The sequence below is a fragment of the Chanos chanos genome, chromosome 3, assembly GCF_902362185.1.
Source record: "Chanos chanos chromosome 3, fChaCha1.1, whole genome shotgun sequence".
Taxonomy (NCBI): domain Eukaryota; kingdom Metazoa; phylum Chordata; class Actinopteri; order Gonorynchiformes; family Chanidae; genus Chanos; species Chanos chanos.
In genome coordinates this window covers 39777657-39796457 of record NC_044497.1, presented here as the reverse complement: position 1 = coordinate 39796457, position 18801 = coordinate 39777657, and the positions used below count along the sequence as shown (strand labels likewise).

At 39.0% G+C, this 18801-nt stretch overlaps 1 protein-coding gene across 1 annotated transcript in view; it reads left to right on the top strand.

Annotated features, from left to right (window-relative positions):
- The window catches only part of abl1 (c-abl oncogene 1, non-receptor tyrosine kinase), a 31680-nt gene that overhangs the window by 11020 nt on the left and 1859 nt on the right, over positions 1 to 18801 (top strand). The window contains exons 2-10 of the mRNA XM_030767387.1: positions 10901 to 11065; positions 13504 to 13799; positions 14917 to 15189; positions 16414 to 16498; positions 16701 to 16878; positions 17503 to 17687; positions 17935 to 18087; positions 18350 to 18439; positions 18531 to 18656. Of these exons, the coding sequence (XP_030623247.1) occupies positions 10901 to 11065; positions 13504 to 13799; positions 14917 to 15189; positions 16414 to 16498; positions 16701 to 16878; positions 17503 to 17687; positions 17935 to 18087; positions 18350 to 18439; positions 18531 to 18656 (1551 nt within the window). The remainder of the gene's footprint in view (positions 1 to 10900; positions 11066 to 13503; positions 13800 to 14916; positions 15190 to 16413; positions 16499 to 16700; positions 16879 to 17502; positions 17688 to 17934; positions 18088 to 18349; positions 18440 to 18530; positions 18657 to 18801) is intronic.

Sequence of the window (18801 nt, the reverse complement as noted above, 5' to 3'; positions counted from 1 at the left end):
ACCATTTTATCCCTAGGACAAACACCATGTTGAGTATTGGGTGAGAAGTGTCCCACCTGTCCCCCCATAAGTTACGCCTATGGATGATTCAAAGAAGCAGTTAACTTTGTCAGGTGCATTGCGAAGGCAGGAGAAACTTCCTAATAATAGTGTGAAAGCAACAAAAATAACAAAGCTTTTTGAATTCATTGTTCTGGATGAGCAACACCTGACAGTCGTTGAAAACGAGGGCTTCTGCCACGTGATTGAACACTGGGAACCATGGTACTGTTAATTTTGAGGATTTTTTACCAAGTTGCTGGTGCACAATTATTTGCTATTTTAATGATAAATAACAATTTTATACATATGTATTTATTTGTTACATTTTGTTTTACGAAGTTAGGAAAGCACTGTTTAAGTAAAACCTGATGCTGCCTTACACATAAAAGAATGATCCCAGTCTTTTCCACACAGTGAGGCATACAGCTTATTAATTAAACAGTGACATCGGATTGGTACGGTCTCCTTTTTGAGCTGAAAGAGTGTGGTGCAATACATCATTAAAACACATTATGTGCTTGTTAGCTGATCAGGGAGTTATTTCATCCCATTGCTCAAATCCTTAAATTCTGAATCAGAATCAGAACCTTTTTATTTGCCAAGCTCTAGGTATACAAGGAATTTATCTTGGTCCTGTGTCAACATAAAATCAAGAAGTATTAAAAAGATACACTTTAAAAGCATAAAATAGACTGTAAAGTAGACTAGACAGTAGACAATAGACTAGACTATAAAATAAAATAAAAAAAATGATTGTGAAATAGACTATACAATAGACTATACAATATACAATAGACAATGGACTAGATTATAAAATAAAATAGTAGACTGTACTCATAGTTCTATATGTATCTCATGTCCTTTTACCTTCTGCAGTTTGAGCTGTTTGTGTGGTGGAGTAGTGCACGTAATCTCTTGCATTGGGAATGTGTGGGACCACTGTGGGGTTGCACTGAACTGCATGTGTGAGAAACTACAGACAACGTTTAATGTCCCCTCATTAGTCCCACGTACACTCTGACCAAAGACAGATGATTAACACCAGTTCAGCCCATGCGTTACTTTATATGAATCCAGTTTCATAGTCGTTTACTGTAACAAATGAAATAGTAAATAAAAAGAAATGGATCTAAAGTTTAATAGTTTCCTCTAAATAACAGTTTCCATTGAAATGAGATTTTGTACTCTTCACAATTGGCTAATAATAGATATTACCATCAGCTAATTTTAGGTATGTGAAATCCAGGCCAGGTTTATTTTGATTTTCAGGTGTTGGGCTTATGCGTGGAAGGTCAAATCTGTTTTTATACGTTGTGCTTGCTTCGGATATACTCCTTAATATGCCTAACCCTCAAAATACGTGGCAAGACTGTGAGGAATAACAATCGTCACACTCTTTTTCACTGTGGTTGATGAAAGGGCTTGCACATAACATCCTCTGAGTGAAACACATAAAATTTAGGAAAATAGTGTTCCAAGGCCAATTAGCCAGTGAGGTCAAATCAAGGAATGATGCCAAACAGGCAGTTTTGGGTGAACAATTACCTACTAAGTTATATTCCTCTCTTGTGTTTATAGCTCGGCACAGTGGGGCTCGTCTCAGAAAGGAGCCTTCTCTTTGCCTGTGTTTTGTTTCTAGAGCCATTTTTCCCTCTTATGAGAGTATATCATTCATTAAAACACGGCACCTTTTTCCATTCTTTCAAACTTGGCAGTTTTATTTATGCAGTGACGGATTCCAGTCTTTCTCTGCTGAATTTGCCATTCAAAATATTTCAGTTATGCTGTGTGGATAATTAATCAGAGATGGTAAGAATGTTAACAAGCAGACTGCCTTTGTGTGTGCTCCAGAGTTATGGCTTTGAATATCATGTTTGGCCTTGTTAAACCAGTGGAGGGAATAAGGCAGCTGGCTAAAACAGTTATTTCCCAGCCTGTGAAGTGGTTAGCTCCCCTTTGTTGCTGCCCTGTTATTTAGCATGGTTAGAGCTAGTGTCACAACATTCTCCATCTCAGCCACTGACAGTTATTCCAGCCGAGGTTTGTAGCCTTAGATTTCGGCATTCCATGGTAGATCAATGCAGGTGCTGTCTCTTAAATTGATGCCCCCAAGCTTTTGAAAGAGCGACCGATGCACAGTCTCAGGCCTGGAAGATTTCTGTACCATGAAAATAATTTGGATGTTAAAGGAAAATGTTTGGTAACAGTAACAGCTTTGGTAACAGTTCTCCACGAGATTTCAGCAAATCCTGTCACAGATACACATGACTAATGGAATGAGATTGCCTCACCTGCACTGCTGTGCGGTTTGTATTCACTCAGACTCAAAATCTTAGATTTCGACCTTGTAGAGGCATGCCATCTCTCATTACGGCTGCACCAGCTCTGTGAGGCCTTGTGCAAATCAAAATGTCACTCCTCAGCTCACGCTTGAAAGACCTCTCGATACCCATACAACATTCTCTCAAGTGTCTTGAATAAACATTCTCAAATATCTGGGCTGTTTTTTGCCATCTAGACTGGCGACACATGAGACTGATGTCAGTGGCACTGGTGAGCCAAGAAGTCGGAATGTGCCCGGTACAGAACCTTTACTTCTCCTGTCTAATCGCAAAGCTTGGCCGTACTTTGACCAAACTGTGACTGCTTTGGGTCAAACTTTGGGAGGCTAACATTGTTAGATGTTGGAATTTTACATGTAGTAATGAGTGTTTTTGTGTGTCTGCAGGATTGTGTCTGTTTATGAGTAGGTTATTGAACTGCACAGCCTCTCCCCTGGGGCCCATTGCTCATGTTTCTGTCCTCAAGGTTTGCAGTTATGGCAATTTCTAGTTAATCCTGAAGTAAGCTACTGCTTGCTCTGGCTACCTGAATAGAAGTATGTTGAGATATTCTTAGTCATAGTACATGTGTCTTTCAACATTCTTTCATTTGTATCTGGACTGATACTGAACTTAATGGTGACACTTTTGCAACATACAGCTCCTTCATGGCCATGTGCTTGGTTTGTATCCTGCCTGTCTTGGAAGTTGCTTTGGGTAAATGCATCTGCTAATTGAATAAATATAAATTTAATGTAAATGTACACATAATTGTGTCTTGCCTTTGTGGGAAATAGCAGATGTCATTCAAGTTTAGGTTCAGAAGAAAGAGCATACCTTTGAAGATAAAATGGGCTTCATTGAGGTGCATAACAAGTCCTTGTAAATGAGCTTTTTTGATTGAAATGTACACAAAAAAGATAGAATAACAGTCTATATATTTGTCTGTTAAGTAAGCGATGAGTACAGGCCCTCACTGCTCCGTGCCCTGGGCTTTGGCGAAAAAAAGTGAGCAATGAGAATAAAAAAAGTAAGAGACCATACTTTGCACGTCAGCTAACTGTTAACATACTGGGAGCGGGATTATATAAATCGCAATGGAGCGATTCTCCTATGAGCTCATCACTAAACAATGTGCTTCATGTTTCTCCATCTGCAACCTTTTTTTCACCCTCCTTTTTTTTTTAACCTCGGCTCTCCTCTCCTTTCCTCTCCTCTCCGCTCCTCTCCTCTCTCTTCCATGGCGAGTTGAGTTTCTAGAAGATGGAGAAAGCAGTTTAATTTCTTTTTAATTGTGCAATTGTGCACTTATCTATACACTGATCTTACAACTGACATTGTATGATCACAGACATCAAAAGCCTCAGAAAGCTCTCGGGTGTAAAAACAAACTAAAGGAGTCAAACACAGAAAATATCCAGTATTCAGTGAATGTTTGTCGCTCGTGCACTAAGGTTATTTCAAAGGACGTCCAAGAGAGAACGTGTGACTTGGTTTTCGCTTATAGACATGCCTGAGTTCCGTTCTGTATGGTGTTGCCAGCTGACACACAGAGAAATCAGCAATGTCATATTTAGTGGGACAATCTCTAATGTCCCTTTTGCACTGACTTACACTGCAGGATGGAAGCTTAACATTCAATCACTGCTTACCTACATGCCTTGAGTTTGCAGTAGATTGAGAGAGTTATTGGGGATGTGATGTTTGTGTATGAGTTTATTAAGACGGCAAATGTTGACAGATGAAAGAGAGAATCACATAAACTCTCTTTTTTTAACCTTCTATTGTCGCAAATTCCCTGATTATATTAACCTTCAAAGTTTCGTGCTTTAAGACCTAAATTCCATGACTGGTGCTCTCAGAGCAAAACAAATCATTTCTTTGCCACATTCTTCTTTTCATGATCAGTGGAAGCTATAGTATTATTTCCTAAAAAATTATTAAAACCACGTCCCATATGTATATTTTTCACATCAAGGATAGGTTTTGCTCATGGTTGTGACTGACTAGAGGGCTTATCTCTGAATGACATGATTCAACGTTTTATTACTCTGAAGGTATGAAATGCTGGTTTACAGTTACTGTTCAAAAGGACCTTGTAATTATCAGTATCTTGACTTAAGTAGAGGGGAAACTAAAAATCTGTCTGATCTTAAGTTCAGAGGGCAAAAATAGTGAAGTGAGCTCATAACTCAGGCTTCAGTCTTCTTTAAAAGTGAATGCGTTTCAAACTTGGAAAAAAAGGAGGCAGCTGTGTGGTGGGGTGGGGGCTCATGGGGGAGGAGCCATCCAAACTTTTTTTTTTTTTAAGACTGTTTAGCGGAAGGACAAAAGCAGAGTCCGGCCTCAATTTCTCAAACTGTCATTTGGTTGACTTTGGATATATTTTCAGAGAGCGAGCTTTACTTTAATTTTTCGTCGATGTGTACGTGAGCGTGTGTAGTTCTGTTTCTGTGTGTGTTTTGGAGAAGGTGGGAGGATCCAGCCAGCTGATGTCATTCAGTGTAGAGGGCAGTGCCTGAAAGAGGCCCTTTGTTGGCAGAGAGCAACACGAGTGAGTCCCTGTGCTCATCCTGCTTACTGACACAGAGGCGACAAGACAGCAAAATGGAAGTAACAAAATAATACCTGTGCTTCTCAACCTCGCTTTTAAGGCGAGTTGGGCCTTTTTGGACTGTTTCGCTATCTTGGAGAAGAAAAAACCAGCAAAAACTTGACTCGGAAAAAATGGAACATGAACAATAGATTTTTGACGTTAAAAAGGTGGACGAAGCTGTGGATTTTTAGAAGTGAGCAGCAACAGCTTTTTGTTGTTGTTTTCTTACTTCTTTTTTTTCGATTAAAATTTTTGGTATTTTTAACAGTGTTCGCACTTTAAGAGAGAGAGAGAGTTCTAACTTTTTCTGGAGTAAAACTGTTGATTGTGGATGCAACGCAACTAGGCAGCCTAACAAAAAAGTACCAGACTTTTTTGAAGTGGGAGTGAAAGAAGGCAAATGAAAATGTTGGAGATTTGCTTGAAACTGGTGGGGTGCAAATCTAAAAAAGGCCTCTCATCCTCCTCCAGCTGTTACTTGGAAGGTAAGAATTCCGAATTACAGCGGAACAGCTGTGAGTAGCTTGTGTGTATATGTGTGTGTGTGTGTGTGTGTGTGTGTGTGTGTGTGTGTGTAGTTTTAGAAAAGAATCTCAATTACAGAGGAGGATTGTCAGTCTAGTACTAAAGAGTAGATATCACGAAACAGATGACGGTCAGATCCTCGGAAAATCATAGGCTCCTTCATGCTCCTCTTTGAGGCCTCTTAGCTATCTCTTAAGCCTGGGCTCTTGGAAAGTGGAGGAGGGGGAAAAAGAGAGCAGAGGGGAAGGAGAGCATAGCCAGACACACTGGCTCGCAGGGGAAACAAGGAAAAAAAGTGAGGGAGGAGAGAGTACAAGGAAATCTGATTCCTGGCTGCTTTCGTTATACATTTGTTTAACCAAACATTTTCCAGTAGAGTCCATATTGCTCTTTTTCTCGCCTTTCTCTTGGATTTTGACTTTAGATTCAAAGCTGTCTGTCAACTTTTTTGATGATCAAGTTACAGATATTTGGTGTGTTTTAAGGTAGCTTTATAAGTTTGGTCATTCGGGGAATAGATACTCCTCAAAAATGAAGAGTTAAACTCATTTCATGTGTCTTTTCTTTGAAATCTGGGGCATTTATGTGTACCATCACTGTGTATTGGTTCCACTTAGTGGAATTTTGACTAAACGTTCAACATGTGCTGTGGATTACGCAAGGAGCTCATAATGACCAAAATTACAGAAGAGGATTTTCCGGCAAGAGGGGCTTTCATCTTGAAAAACACGACCTCATCGTCTGAGCAAAACTTTTTTTTTTCATGAATAATCAAATTTATGAGAAATAAAATGAGTTTAAAAAAAAAAAAGAAGGAAATTAAAAAATGGGGGAAGACTATTGCTGTGGAACACGGGGTGACTGGGTACACTCACCTTATGGAATGTTACATATTTTGGGATTGAAACCAAGCCGTGCAGCACTGTTGTCATCCCCCTGGCTTTCCCTCTCCCGAAAGCAAGGAAGGAAAACATTACAAAACATTTTTATTGTGTTTATGGAGGAGGACACTCAGACTACTTATAGCAGAGTAATTATAACAAACATTTACATTACACAACTTTTTTCCGAAACACAATACATTATATTACACAACATTCAAACAGTCAAGATTTTGATGTTCTGTACATTTTTACACAAAGTTAGTTTTTTTTTTTTTCCCTTTCTTTCTTTCTTTTTTTTTTATTGGATACTTACTCGTCAGTCTGTGACTTCAGTTAAGTGTAGACTTTTATGGACATTGGGCTTTTCATGGACAAGAATACAGCAGTGTATCTTCTCAAGTGTATTTTAGAGAAGATTTGGCTCAGATTTGTTCTAAGTTATAAAAGGCACAGATTACAGTGGACTGTATTTTTACTTATCATAGATGTTAAAGTAACTTGGGGTGACGGGTTTCACATTGAAAAGTTTGTGGTTGGGATGTAATTTTTTTTCAGAATCTGAAGATGGATATGAACAAGAGAGTTTTTGCTCTGTACTGTGACTGACATTCATATTAGGGGTACTGACGTTCTAAACCATCAGTAGGTACACAGAGTAAATGACAAATGTATTTAATAGTTCAGAAATCATGACTGTGAACAAGCCAAAGCTCTTTTTAGTCCTAGTTAGAAAAGTCCAACTGAAAAAAAACAAAAAAAAACAACAAAAAAAAAAAAACCCCAGGTACAGGAACAGACTAAATGCAGAGCGTGACCTCAGGGCTGCACTGGGAAAAAAACAAGCGCAAAACAGACTTGGTTCCTGAATTTTTTTTCTTCCAAGTATGACAGAATTGAAATCCTTCACCCACACAGAATGCATAGTGCTGAACTGCTCTTACTGCCCTTTTCCAAGGAGATGTTTTCCTCTTTCGGTTGAGCAGCCCAGAATTTACTGAGAGAGTTGGCCTCAAAAAACATCTTGCTGCTGTAGCTTGCTTGTAGTGTAATTAATGCTGCCCTTTCTGAGAGAATTAGTCCTTGATCTAATAATGCTGCTTTTGAAGGGATATTTAACCAGATTTCTGTGTGGCAGGAAATTATTGGCTGAAATTTTGTTGCAGACAGACCAGGCACAGATGTAACCCACAAACCCTGTGTTGCAAACCCATCATATCGCATGCATTGCAAATCCCAATACAAATGTCTAGTCAAGTTGTAATTGTCTACTTACCCTAAGAAAACACCCTCTTTCCTTACTGTTGTTTCTTAATAGTCACAGAAAAGAAATTCTTCCCGAATATCATCATAATGTATCCTGCATACATCATCATCTGAGGAATTCCAGCCACATCTGATTCATCTAATTGAAGTGCAGATTTCTTGTGCTGTTTCATCTTCTCTACCACAGATGGCTGTGTGTCAGCTGACATGTCTGACATGTCTCTCATTCTTTTGGTCACTGTGTCATTGGAAAGTGGGACTTAAGTTCACTTTCTGGCTGCCTCCTCACCCAAGAGGGACTAACAGACACTTTTAAAACATGGTTTGATGAGCTTCTCTTCTGTGTCTGGGGCTTTGCTTTGGCAAAATTTAAGCTGACCTGGTAGGATGCTTTGAGGGTAGCTCGGTTCCCTTTGAATGCTTTGTGGAGAATGAAGAAAGCCAAGCATTTTTAACACTGTGTCTGATGTTAAGGATGGCTAGTCTGTGTAAGAATCTAAATATAAACTGATCTCAATACTCGATCAGGTAGCAAACTAAGTTGGGAGGCTAGCTGTTTTTAGATACGTCAGGTCAAGACTAACCACCTTTGAGGAGCCCACTGCAAGAATATTGGATGATTTTGTGTGACAGATGGGGACCGCTTTAACATCAGTTGGAAAAAAGATCTATATAGTGTTTGAAAGTCACTTTTGATCCAACTTAAGCCTACACTTGAGACCATTTATTCTCCCTTTCAAAATGTGAATAATTTTGTTGGTTCTGTAGAATACAGTTGTTGAAATAGATGAAAGTACTTTAAATTCCTACCATGCAGCTATAGGCTATTTAACTCTATTCTGTTGACTGTGTGCTGTGGTTAACGGTTGACTTTTATACCCAGGGGATATTGAGGAGAAGCATTCTGCTCTTATCAGCCTCTTTTCAGGAATATTAACAGCGTGTAACCTTCATCTCTGTATGAGAGCATCTCCAGCAGGGAGTGTGTTGTGACAGATTGTCACTCAGGCTTTTCCCTCAGCGCACAGTGTTGTCAGGGCATGTGAATAAGAAGTGCATGTTGATGAAACTTGTGCAGGAGCTGCTGAATTAGCAGTAATAAATGAAGACGGTGTCTAAATGGTAGCTTCCCCTCTCCCTGATTTTCCACTTTCAATGAAGTCACAACAAATATTCCTTTTTTTTGTTGTGTGTGTGTCTAGGCTGACTGGCAAGTTGAAGGTAAAGGTGCACTGCCAGTCAAAACTAAGAGATAGTTCTCCAGTTATGAGATATTGCACTTAATCTTTCTACAATGCCAAAACTTTGACCTCAATACCAGGTTTGTTGACGTGATATTGATACGGAGATTATACATTATACAAATTATTATATTATACATGCGGAAATTATTCTAAGATAGCAGTACACATGTGGGGCTTAAAAGACGTTACAAGACACAGATAGTCAGCAGGATAATCCATCGTTAGACGAATCATTAGTGTGAAAAGGATATTTTTAGTGCGCACAGAATTTGTTGTATGATTTGTTGCATTGGTTTCAGACAGCAACAAAGAAGAAATAACAAAAAGAAAATGACTCTTCATCCTGCTGTTACAGAGGACTCCTGCCTGTCATCCGCCTGCTGATGATGGAGCTGGGATCAGCTTTAACCCTGTGTCACCACTGACATCAGTGTCAGCATTGAGTAGAAATGTGGTTACATGTTCATCAAAAGTCAGAAGCCCATAACATGATGCAGTGAGGTTGCTGCAATGTTATTTTATGTTCTTTAGTTGAGTTCTAGCTATCTCCCCCTCGGTCATCTTGCCACAATTACAGACAGGCTGAATAATATCCTTTTATGAACACAAGCAGTTTTTTGAAGCCTATTAGCTTTTGAAAGGAATATTTGATTCAGTGCAAACCATATAAGTGATAGTAATTAACACTTGCTCTTGAAGCCTTTCTAAAGAAAGTTTGGTTAAGAGGCAGCCTTGTGAAGCATGGCAAACCCCATTTGTAGCAGCTCGTATGTGGAAATTAAATAGCTCTCCATTGTCATGTTTAAAAAAAAAAAACAGTAACTGCACTCAGAACATTTAAGCTTCTGATCATTAATACTAAACAGTATGAGCTGGTATTCTGTTATTCTATTTTGCTTTCATGAGCTGATACATTGGAAACAACTTGCTATATCAACCAAAGTCGAATACAAATCATAGGAATGGTTTTACAGTGAAAAAACAGCAAGTTTGACATGATGATTTGGTTTCCTTTCTGGGTGTAATTCAGAACTGTCTCTCAGGTGTTTATGATGTTCGGAATGGTCATTAGTGTGAGGTGTAAGCACAGAGAGGTTTGGATGGAATATAGCTGTGGCTCTGGGTGACTGACGTTTGTCGGTTTACTTTTGTGACAGCTTCATCTAAAATGCTATAACTTTAGGGTATTTTCTAAATTTGCTATGAACTTTCACAGTACAGGTGTTCATTAAAGAAATCCTGTACAATATAGTATGATTTTATTGTAGAAAGAGGTGAAGAAAAATGCAGCAAGATTAAAACCCTTTTTCATTTTGGTTTCTTTTCTAATAATTTCTCTCCACATATTCCTTGTCCATAAAAGCTACAGCTTGAACTGTATTCCTCCATATATTGCTCTTCATTTTAAGGTGTCAGTTAGTTCATTTATAAAATCTTCACATTATGGAACTGCATAAAATATCAGACTCTGTATTTAATACTGGCACACATGGAAAAGTATAGGAGCAAAGATCTGGAGTATTGCAAATCAGCATTTGGGATGAAATTTTCAGGTATGTGAGGGATCCCTTAAAAATAGTTGTAATGCAGTAGAAGTACGGCAGTACTGAATTCTATTGCTCTGAAGTGCAGCTCTGAAGCACAGAACTATAATATGGAGCTGAACTGTAATAATTATAGTGAGCGTAACAAATTTAACTTCAAAATCTAATTGTTGAATGAGATGAATGTACCTAGTACGGCAGAGGTAGGACTGAGCATGCCATTGCTCTCAGGCTTTGTGCAAGTAATTTAATAAACTGGACAGTACCCAACCGTTCATAACACACCAATCAGTGATCATTATTTGAATTGTGAATGTTTTTGGTTAAGCCACCTTCTTCCTAAGGTCATGTTTTTGACAAACTGTGTAAAATTGTTTTTGCAGATGTGTACTTTTTGCTTAATGCTGTAAAAATCAGTAGGCAAGTTGTGGAGAAAGTGCTCCAGCAATGTTTCACTTTCTTCAAAATGTATCTTTTGCAGAAGCTCTTCAGCGTCCTGATTTTGAGCCACCTGGTCTAAGTGAAGCAGCACGCTGGAACTCCAAAGAAAACCTGTTGGCAGGGCCCAGTGAAAATGACCCAAATCTGTTTGTTGCACTGTATGACTTTGTGGCAAGTGGTGACAACACTCTCAGCATCACTAAAGGTAGGAAAAGTTTCTTTTGCCATACCACATTACATAAATGTGTTTAAATATATTTGTACCACAGTTGTGTTAAATATTTCATTCTAAGTGGTCCAGGATTGTTCATTAAGTATCAAGAAACCTTTAAAAAGCATTGTAATCCATGTTAGAAATTATAAGTGAACTAGAAGGGACAACACCCAACATAGAGCCTAGTGGAAAGGAGTCATGTTTCTAGTATGGATATGTTAAGAAAAAGAAACAAAGAATCTCAGAAGTACATTACTGGTGATATCATAACACCCACACTTGTCTGTGATTAGTCATAATATATAATCCATTTGTAAAAGTACTGTTTAAAGCCTGTATTATATCTTCCGTGAAGACAATTCAGACCTTTGATGTGTTCACAAGGAATGGGTGTAATTATTTCATTACTTACCAGCTGTTACATGAAACATGAGTTATAACATTTTATTATGTACAAGAAACATCCTGTTTGTCAGCCATTTAAATTCATTAGTTGGCTGCTGTTTGTGCTTACTAACCATTAGCTTGCATGACAGTTCAGCTTGGATAAAATAATTCAGGATTGTTTTGCAAAGTTCTGAGGTTCCAACCTAAAAAAACAAAAAATAGAGATGCTCATAAACTAGCAGATAACAAGAAGTGGTGGCTGACTTTGCATGTACTGGATGCATACACTAGTCTTTGCCCTCCCAAGCAGGTGTCATGCCATTGGCAGGTTGTCGGAAATAGTACAGGGAATTGGCCAGTCCAAACTAGGTGAACAAGGATTTTTTTTCTTTAACCGAAACAATTATAGATTAAAATTTGCTAAATTTTTACTTTTTCCTCTAATGGGCCACCTTCTGGCTTATATGGACCAATTTGATAGCCTCAGTATTTGGGTAAAAATAGGATCACAGCTACCAAGTCTCACACCTCTGTGCCTTTCATAGCAGCCACTTTTTGGGAAGAGAAACATAAATGAAACTGTGGCTGCCAGCAGCAGTTATGTGTGCTGGATAATATGACTGTCAAATTTTTATTTTAGCAAGTATTTGATTATGATTAAGCTCACAAGCCTTCAATGTTTATTTGGTACAGAATCCATTAGTGTGACTGTCCTGGTTGCTAAGAATGTCAATATGTTCGTAACGTAATTTCTGTATTTTTCTGATCGGTCACTAACTCACCTTTAATACAGGATATTATAGTCACCATTTTTTTTTTATGTAATCCCAGTTGTCACTGACCTGAAATCCACATATGTAATCTTCTGAGGGAGAAAGAGGTGCAGAGAGGGAGAAGGGGATAGAGATGATTTCCAACTCTGTGGACTACTGCAGTGTAGATCTGCTTAACTACCATCATTTTATTAATAGACAGTCCAGTTTAAGAATGAGATGTGAAGTCATTGCTGGCTGTAATGTCTGCCCTGCTGTCAATCTTGTGCTAGGTTCAGTGAGGATCAAGAGATTTCTGTATGGCTGAGTTAGAGGTCCACACATAAGACACTTTCATGAACTGCCTGTAAAATGCCTTCCATAGAACTATGTCATTTCCATTGTTACATTGTATAAGTAGTGTCAGAACATGAGCTACACGAAGAGGGCCTTTTTTTAAACTCTAAGCTTCATTGAAACTGAAGTTCTGGAGGATTGTTGTGCTCTTTCAGCAGTGGATCAGGACAAGATGTCACACCAGCACTGGTGTCAGAGTTCGTTACTTCTACTACTTCTTCTACTTCAATTATTTCCCACAAAAGAGCATAATAGAAATTCCTTTTAAACTGTGCTCTTAGTTTTGGGTTTGACTTCAACACTGCATTGCATTGTGTGTAGTAACATCACCGAGGTGGCTTTGCATGTTGATATTATACAGCTGAACTAAGAGCGCATTCCTGCCAGATAGTGTAACTAGTTGTGTGACCCAGCAACTTGTGCTGATAGAAAAATGGAGAAAGACATGCTGCTAGATGAAGTTTTTCATGTTAAAAATTGTCCGATGATGATGAACCAAGATAATTTATTATTTCAATAATCTAAACCTAACAGACTGTCTACCAAATGGAAACATCTTAAATTAGGTCTAAATTTGACCAAATTCCTGAGGGTAATTAACCATGGTTAAGAACCACAAATCACATGGTTAACACAATATGCTTTGAACATTTTGAACACTTTGAATTCATCCAGTTTTCCTGAACTGTGTGAATAGTCTTTCTGCTTTGTGGGCTGACCAGAGGCCTGACATATTAATTATATCAATAAATTGCAAATCAATGTTTTTACATGAAATTGTCTGACTGCAAAGGTTATCATAAAAATGCAGCTTCGAGGGCATCTAAACCTTTGACATTTAACAGCCAAACATTAGTTTATTGTGTTTAAATGTGTGTGATGGCATTATAGAAGGTGATCTAATGCAGAGGCTTTGTTGATTGTCCTTTGCAGGAGAGAAACTCCGTGTGCTGGGCTACAACCATAATGGAGAGTGGTGTGAGGCTCAGACCAAGAATGGGCAGGGCTGGGTCCCCAGCAACTACATTACACCCGTCAACAGCCTGGAGAAGCACAGCTGGTACCATGGGCCTGTGTCCCGTAATGCTGCGGAGTACCTGCTGAGCAGTGGTATCAACGGTAGCTTTTTGGTGCGAGAGAGTGAGAGCAGCCCCGGCCAGCGCTCCATTTCATTGCGTTACGAGGGCCGTGTCTATCACTACCGCATCAACACTGCCTCCGATGGCAAGGTGAGTGGACACACACACTCTGAAACACACACTGCTGACATGCCACAGATTAAAGGTAGTAAATTCATTGCACATGAATGGGAACATTGAAGGAATGTAAATTCATTGCACATGAATGGGAACATTGAAGGGACATTGTCGATGCGCTGACAAATGTTGGCAAGATGAAAGTAACATGAGTCCTGGTATCTGTTAACCATTTGAGGGTTCGTCCCAGGTATCATGGTAATTACAGGTAAAATCACCCCTCAGTGCTGAATATTATCCACATATTATCAGCATATTATCCGCAAAGCATATTTTTCATTGCAGTTTATGGTGTTCAGAGTAGTGAAATGGCTGTCTGCATTGATGTTTGTTGGCACAACATTACATTGAAAACTGTGATAAAATTGGAATTAATATCCTTTTTTTGTCCTGTTGCCACAAACCTCAACAATATTGTGACTTCCAGCTTGACAGACTGAGCCAAATTTTTGGATTTGGTTGAAGTAATGTCCTGCCTGCCTTCTTTGTTACGCCAGTTTCTTACCACTGCAATGCCAGTTCCTAAGTATGTCCTTCTGTGTGTATTATGAAGTCATCAGGAATGCTGTTCTTTCCCCAAAACTCTAACCTATTGACCCCACAGGATGACTTGGTGATAAAAGCTTTCGGGCTGAGTATCCTAAATGTTTCAGTGAGAATTATTTAGCACCACACACTTTAGGCTTTGGTACATTGACTGATTGACTATACTGAGTGATACGAGGTGTAGAAGTATCAGCTAAATGGTAAAAAGTGATGGTTTATGAAAATTTGAAACTGAGTTGTATCAGCAAACACACTATAAGAAGGAATTAAAAAGAAAACAAGTAACTATTCCAACAATGTATGTAATTTACCTTGAACTGAAAGTGAATTACCATGTTACCTCAGAAGGAAATGCATTTTAAACATTGTTGTGAATATCCTGGGGACATACGTGGTTACAAAAGGAAAGTCAATGGCATTTTGTTTGATGTTATAGAACTTGGAATGATGTTGAAATCTTACAGGTGGATTTTGCTTGCTTTGTCATGTTTCCTGTATTTGCACATGTGTTACAAGTCTTCTGTGCTCTGCTCTCTTCACACAGCTCTATGTGTCATCAGAGAGTCGCTTCAGTACTCTGGCTGAACTGGTGCACCACCACTCCACTGTTGCAGATGGTCTCATTACCACACTGCACTATCCAGCACCCAAACGCAACAAGCCCACCATCTACGGGGTCTCGCCCAACTACGACAAGTGGGAGATGGAACGTACTGACATCACCATGAAACACAAACTGGGTGGGGGTCAATATGGAGAGGTGTATGAGGGAGTATGGAAGAAATACAACCTCACAGTGGCAGTGAAAACCCTCAAAGTAAGACCTGAGATGGTGTCTTGTATTTGACTTTTTGGCAGTCGTAGACTGAGAGTCACCTTTCAAATGGTAGTGTGTGAAACGGAACTTTATTTCAGTCCTTTTATTGTATAGGTAATGATGGGTTGAAATACTATGTTATACTATGTAACTGTGCTATCAAAATTGCTGTCAATTTTGAGATCAATTTGAAATATTTAACATGTTAAAAAAATTAGCGCAATTAATGCAGCTGCGTTTTGTTTACTTCCTGTGGTGGCTGACATGTGACGACGTGTGCCGACAAACCAAACCATCCTGGCTTAAGATGGACGAGGACAAGGATGGAGTTTTAGGCAGAAAGTTTCACTTTAAAAAGTTGCCTGTAAAACAAAGTGCAATCACAAAAACAGAAATGTACCTTTCAGAGATGGTTTTTTTTGGTGTAACTGCATTTAGGGTGTGTCCACATCCACTTTTGCTCGTTTAACGGCAGATAATTTGAGCATAAAGTTAGGCGCCAGGCGCAAAGGGGTTGTACTTAGTCTTTTAATTAGTTACTGTTAAATACTTTTGCAGCGAAGGGGAAAGAATAAAATGTGTTAAATGTTGATTATTATTTAAGTAATGAAAGCCTTAAAATTTCAACATAAATACAATTATTAGCAAATAAATAACCTCAAAGCAAAGTAATTTATGTTGGGTTTGACCACACAGGATAACAAATTTGAATGTGATTATTATTTGGACACCAGTAATTCAGTCCAGTTTTTAACTTGCACAGATATAGGGGCAGTATTGAATCTTGCACTGAATAAACTGAGTGCAAGCCCTCAGTCATCAACATAACAAATCCATGCTGAGTCCTACGCTTATGAGTAATATTGTGGTTCTCCATGATTAAATCCACATCACAACATTTCTTTCATGATAATACTGGAGGCTGAAGAGAAGGCAGTGACAATTAGTTTTAAGAGAACTTTGCAACAGAAACAACGTCAACCCCAGAGAATGCATTAGAGAGTAAAGAAAAAGCTTGCTTGACACAGTGATGAGGTCATTTAGGCCACATTTGGGCCAACGTTATTATTTTCCCCAGATAAAAAAGGTTTTTCTCATTTACTGATCTCTTATGACTCTTCACAGTGGAAGCATTAAAAAACCCTTCATGTGTGGGTTCAAAGTGTTCTCCTTTACGTGTACTCCATGAGGCTGACATTTTTGCTCCTGTTCTTTCCAATGCAGGAGGACACTATGGAGGTGGAGGAGTTCCTGAAGGAGGCTGCAGTCATGAAAGAGATCAAACACCCAAATCTGGTACAGCTATTAGGTGAGTTTACCACACAAGTGAGTATTAGGAGAAAAGGTACACATTAAAAAACTGCATATCATTCAAAGGAAAGTCATTGATTTAACTGTCATGAGTACACTGAGGTGTATTATTTGTATAATGTTACTGGAAGTACCCATGAGTGTGAGTATGTTGCACATGTATGTAGTATTTTTTTGATTTGCTCCAATCTGTGGTGCAGGTGTGTGCACACGGGAGCCTCCCTTCTATATCATCACAGAGTTCATGACGCATGGCAACCTGTTGGACTACTTGCGGGAGTGTAACCGTGAGGAGGTCAATGCCGTGGTACTGCTTTACATGGCCACGCAGATCTCTTCTGCCATGGAATACTTGGAGAGAAAGAACTTCATCCACAGGTACACAGGGCCACTATGTTTTGTAACTGGTATGAGCTTGGCCTGTTAGTTTTAAAATCAGGGCAAACCTGCTCCCCGAACAGCTACCCATACACACTTATGCAACACCTGGAAGATTGCAGACCTTGTTTTCAGAGGTCATGCTGAGGAGTGCCCTTTGTTTGACTGACCTCTTACATGTGTGTGTGTGTTTTTGTTTAATGTCGGTTTGGTATTTAGGCTTTCTGTGGGTGGACTTTATGATATGTAAGCTTTTGTTTGTAATGCTTACTGGCACATTTCATCAATATTTGTTTACTTTCTTTGAGGAGATGCTGTTATAGTCCTTTTTGGAATAGAACTCAGATGTACCTGAAAGTTATTAGAATATAAATAGTAGGATGTGCCCTAACCTGTAGATACTAGAGTTTCTCCCTGTTCTCTGTACAATGCTACTTCGCAATGAGACTCCACTGAAATGTGGAGGAAAACAGGGCCCTTCAGGGACTTAAACAAGCATTCTGAATATTTGTTTCTGCTTTTCCACAAAAGCAGAGACAAATATACATTGATTGATTAATTTTAAAAGGCCCTTTGCCATTGCATCAGTTACTTACCCTTTGTTTACTGACCATATAATTTCAGGGACCTAGCAGCTCGTAACTGCTTGGTTGGAGAAAACCACCTGGTGAAGGTGGCTGATTTCGGCTTGAGTCGTCTCATGATTGGGGACACCTATACAGCCCACGCAGGTGCAAAATTCCCAATTAAATGGACTGCTCCAGAGAGCCTGGCTTACAATAAATTTTCAATCAAATCAGATGTCTGGGGTGAGTAGAGGCAAATGACCTCAAAGTGAGGTCATAATCATTTACTTAGTGGTACTAAGTTCATACAGAGAATAAGGTAAAGCCTTTTGTCTCCCAGACAAAGTCTGAAAAAGAGACCAAGGCAAAACTTATTCCATAGCAATTTGTTATTAATGAGATACTGTAAAAAATATGCAAGCCCAGATAATCATGGTTTACCACTATTTTAATGGAAAAAATATAATGCAATCATAATGCAATCCAACAGCTTTTGGCGTGCTGCTATGGGAGATTGCCACCTATGGAATGTCGCCTTACCCAGGGATTGACCTGTCCCAGGTGTATGAGCTACTGGAAAAAGATTATCGAATGGACCGGCCAGAGGGTTGCCCAGAAAAAGTCTATGAACTTATGAGGGCCTGTGAGTAGATTTCTTATCCTTCATGCTTATGTTATGAAGCAAAACTACTTTTATGGAATTTCTTCCAAAATTAGTTTTGAAATCAGGAAAGGCCATTGAGCAGTTTGTAATTATTTTCATCTAATTATGTGTTTATGCTATGGTGTATCTAGTTCTGGACAAACTTCACAGAGCCGTTTTCACATCCAGCGAATCGCTGTTTTACATATTAAGAATCAGGTGTGCTTTTTAGCTTTTTTCAAGTTAAGTTTCTTTTACATAGGCTGGAAATGGAACCCTGCAGAGAGACCATCCTTTGCTGAAACCCACCAAGCATTTGAGACCATGTTTCAGGAGTCCAGCATTTCTGATGGTACATCAGCATCTCTTTCAGTTCAGCTTTAGCATGGTGTTCTTTTTAGCTGTTTATGTTCAACTGATGTTTTGTGTTTTGGTTTTTACAGAGGTAGAGAAAGAACTGGGGAAGAAGGGAAAGAAGATGACACTAGGCTCTCTACAGCAAGCGCCAGAGCTGCCTACCAAGACCAGAACACTGCGTAGAAACATGGACAAAGATGGGGACAGTCCAGGTGAGCACTTTTATTTCTGTTAGCTCAGGAGAGGGCAGTGTATCAACAATTTAAATCGCTAGTCTAGTCTATGACAATAGCCTGAATATTCAAACCTTCTTCAGGGTGATGACTGTTTCATGCTGTGAAACCGTTCATTTTTAAA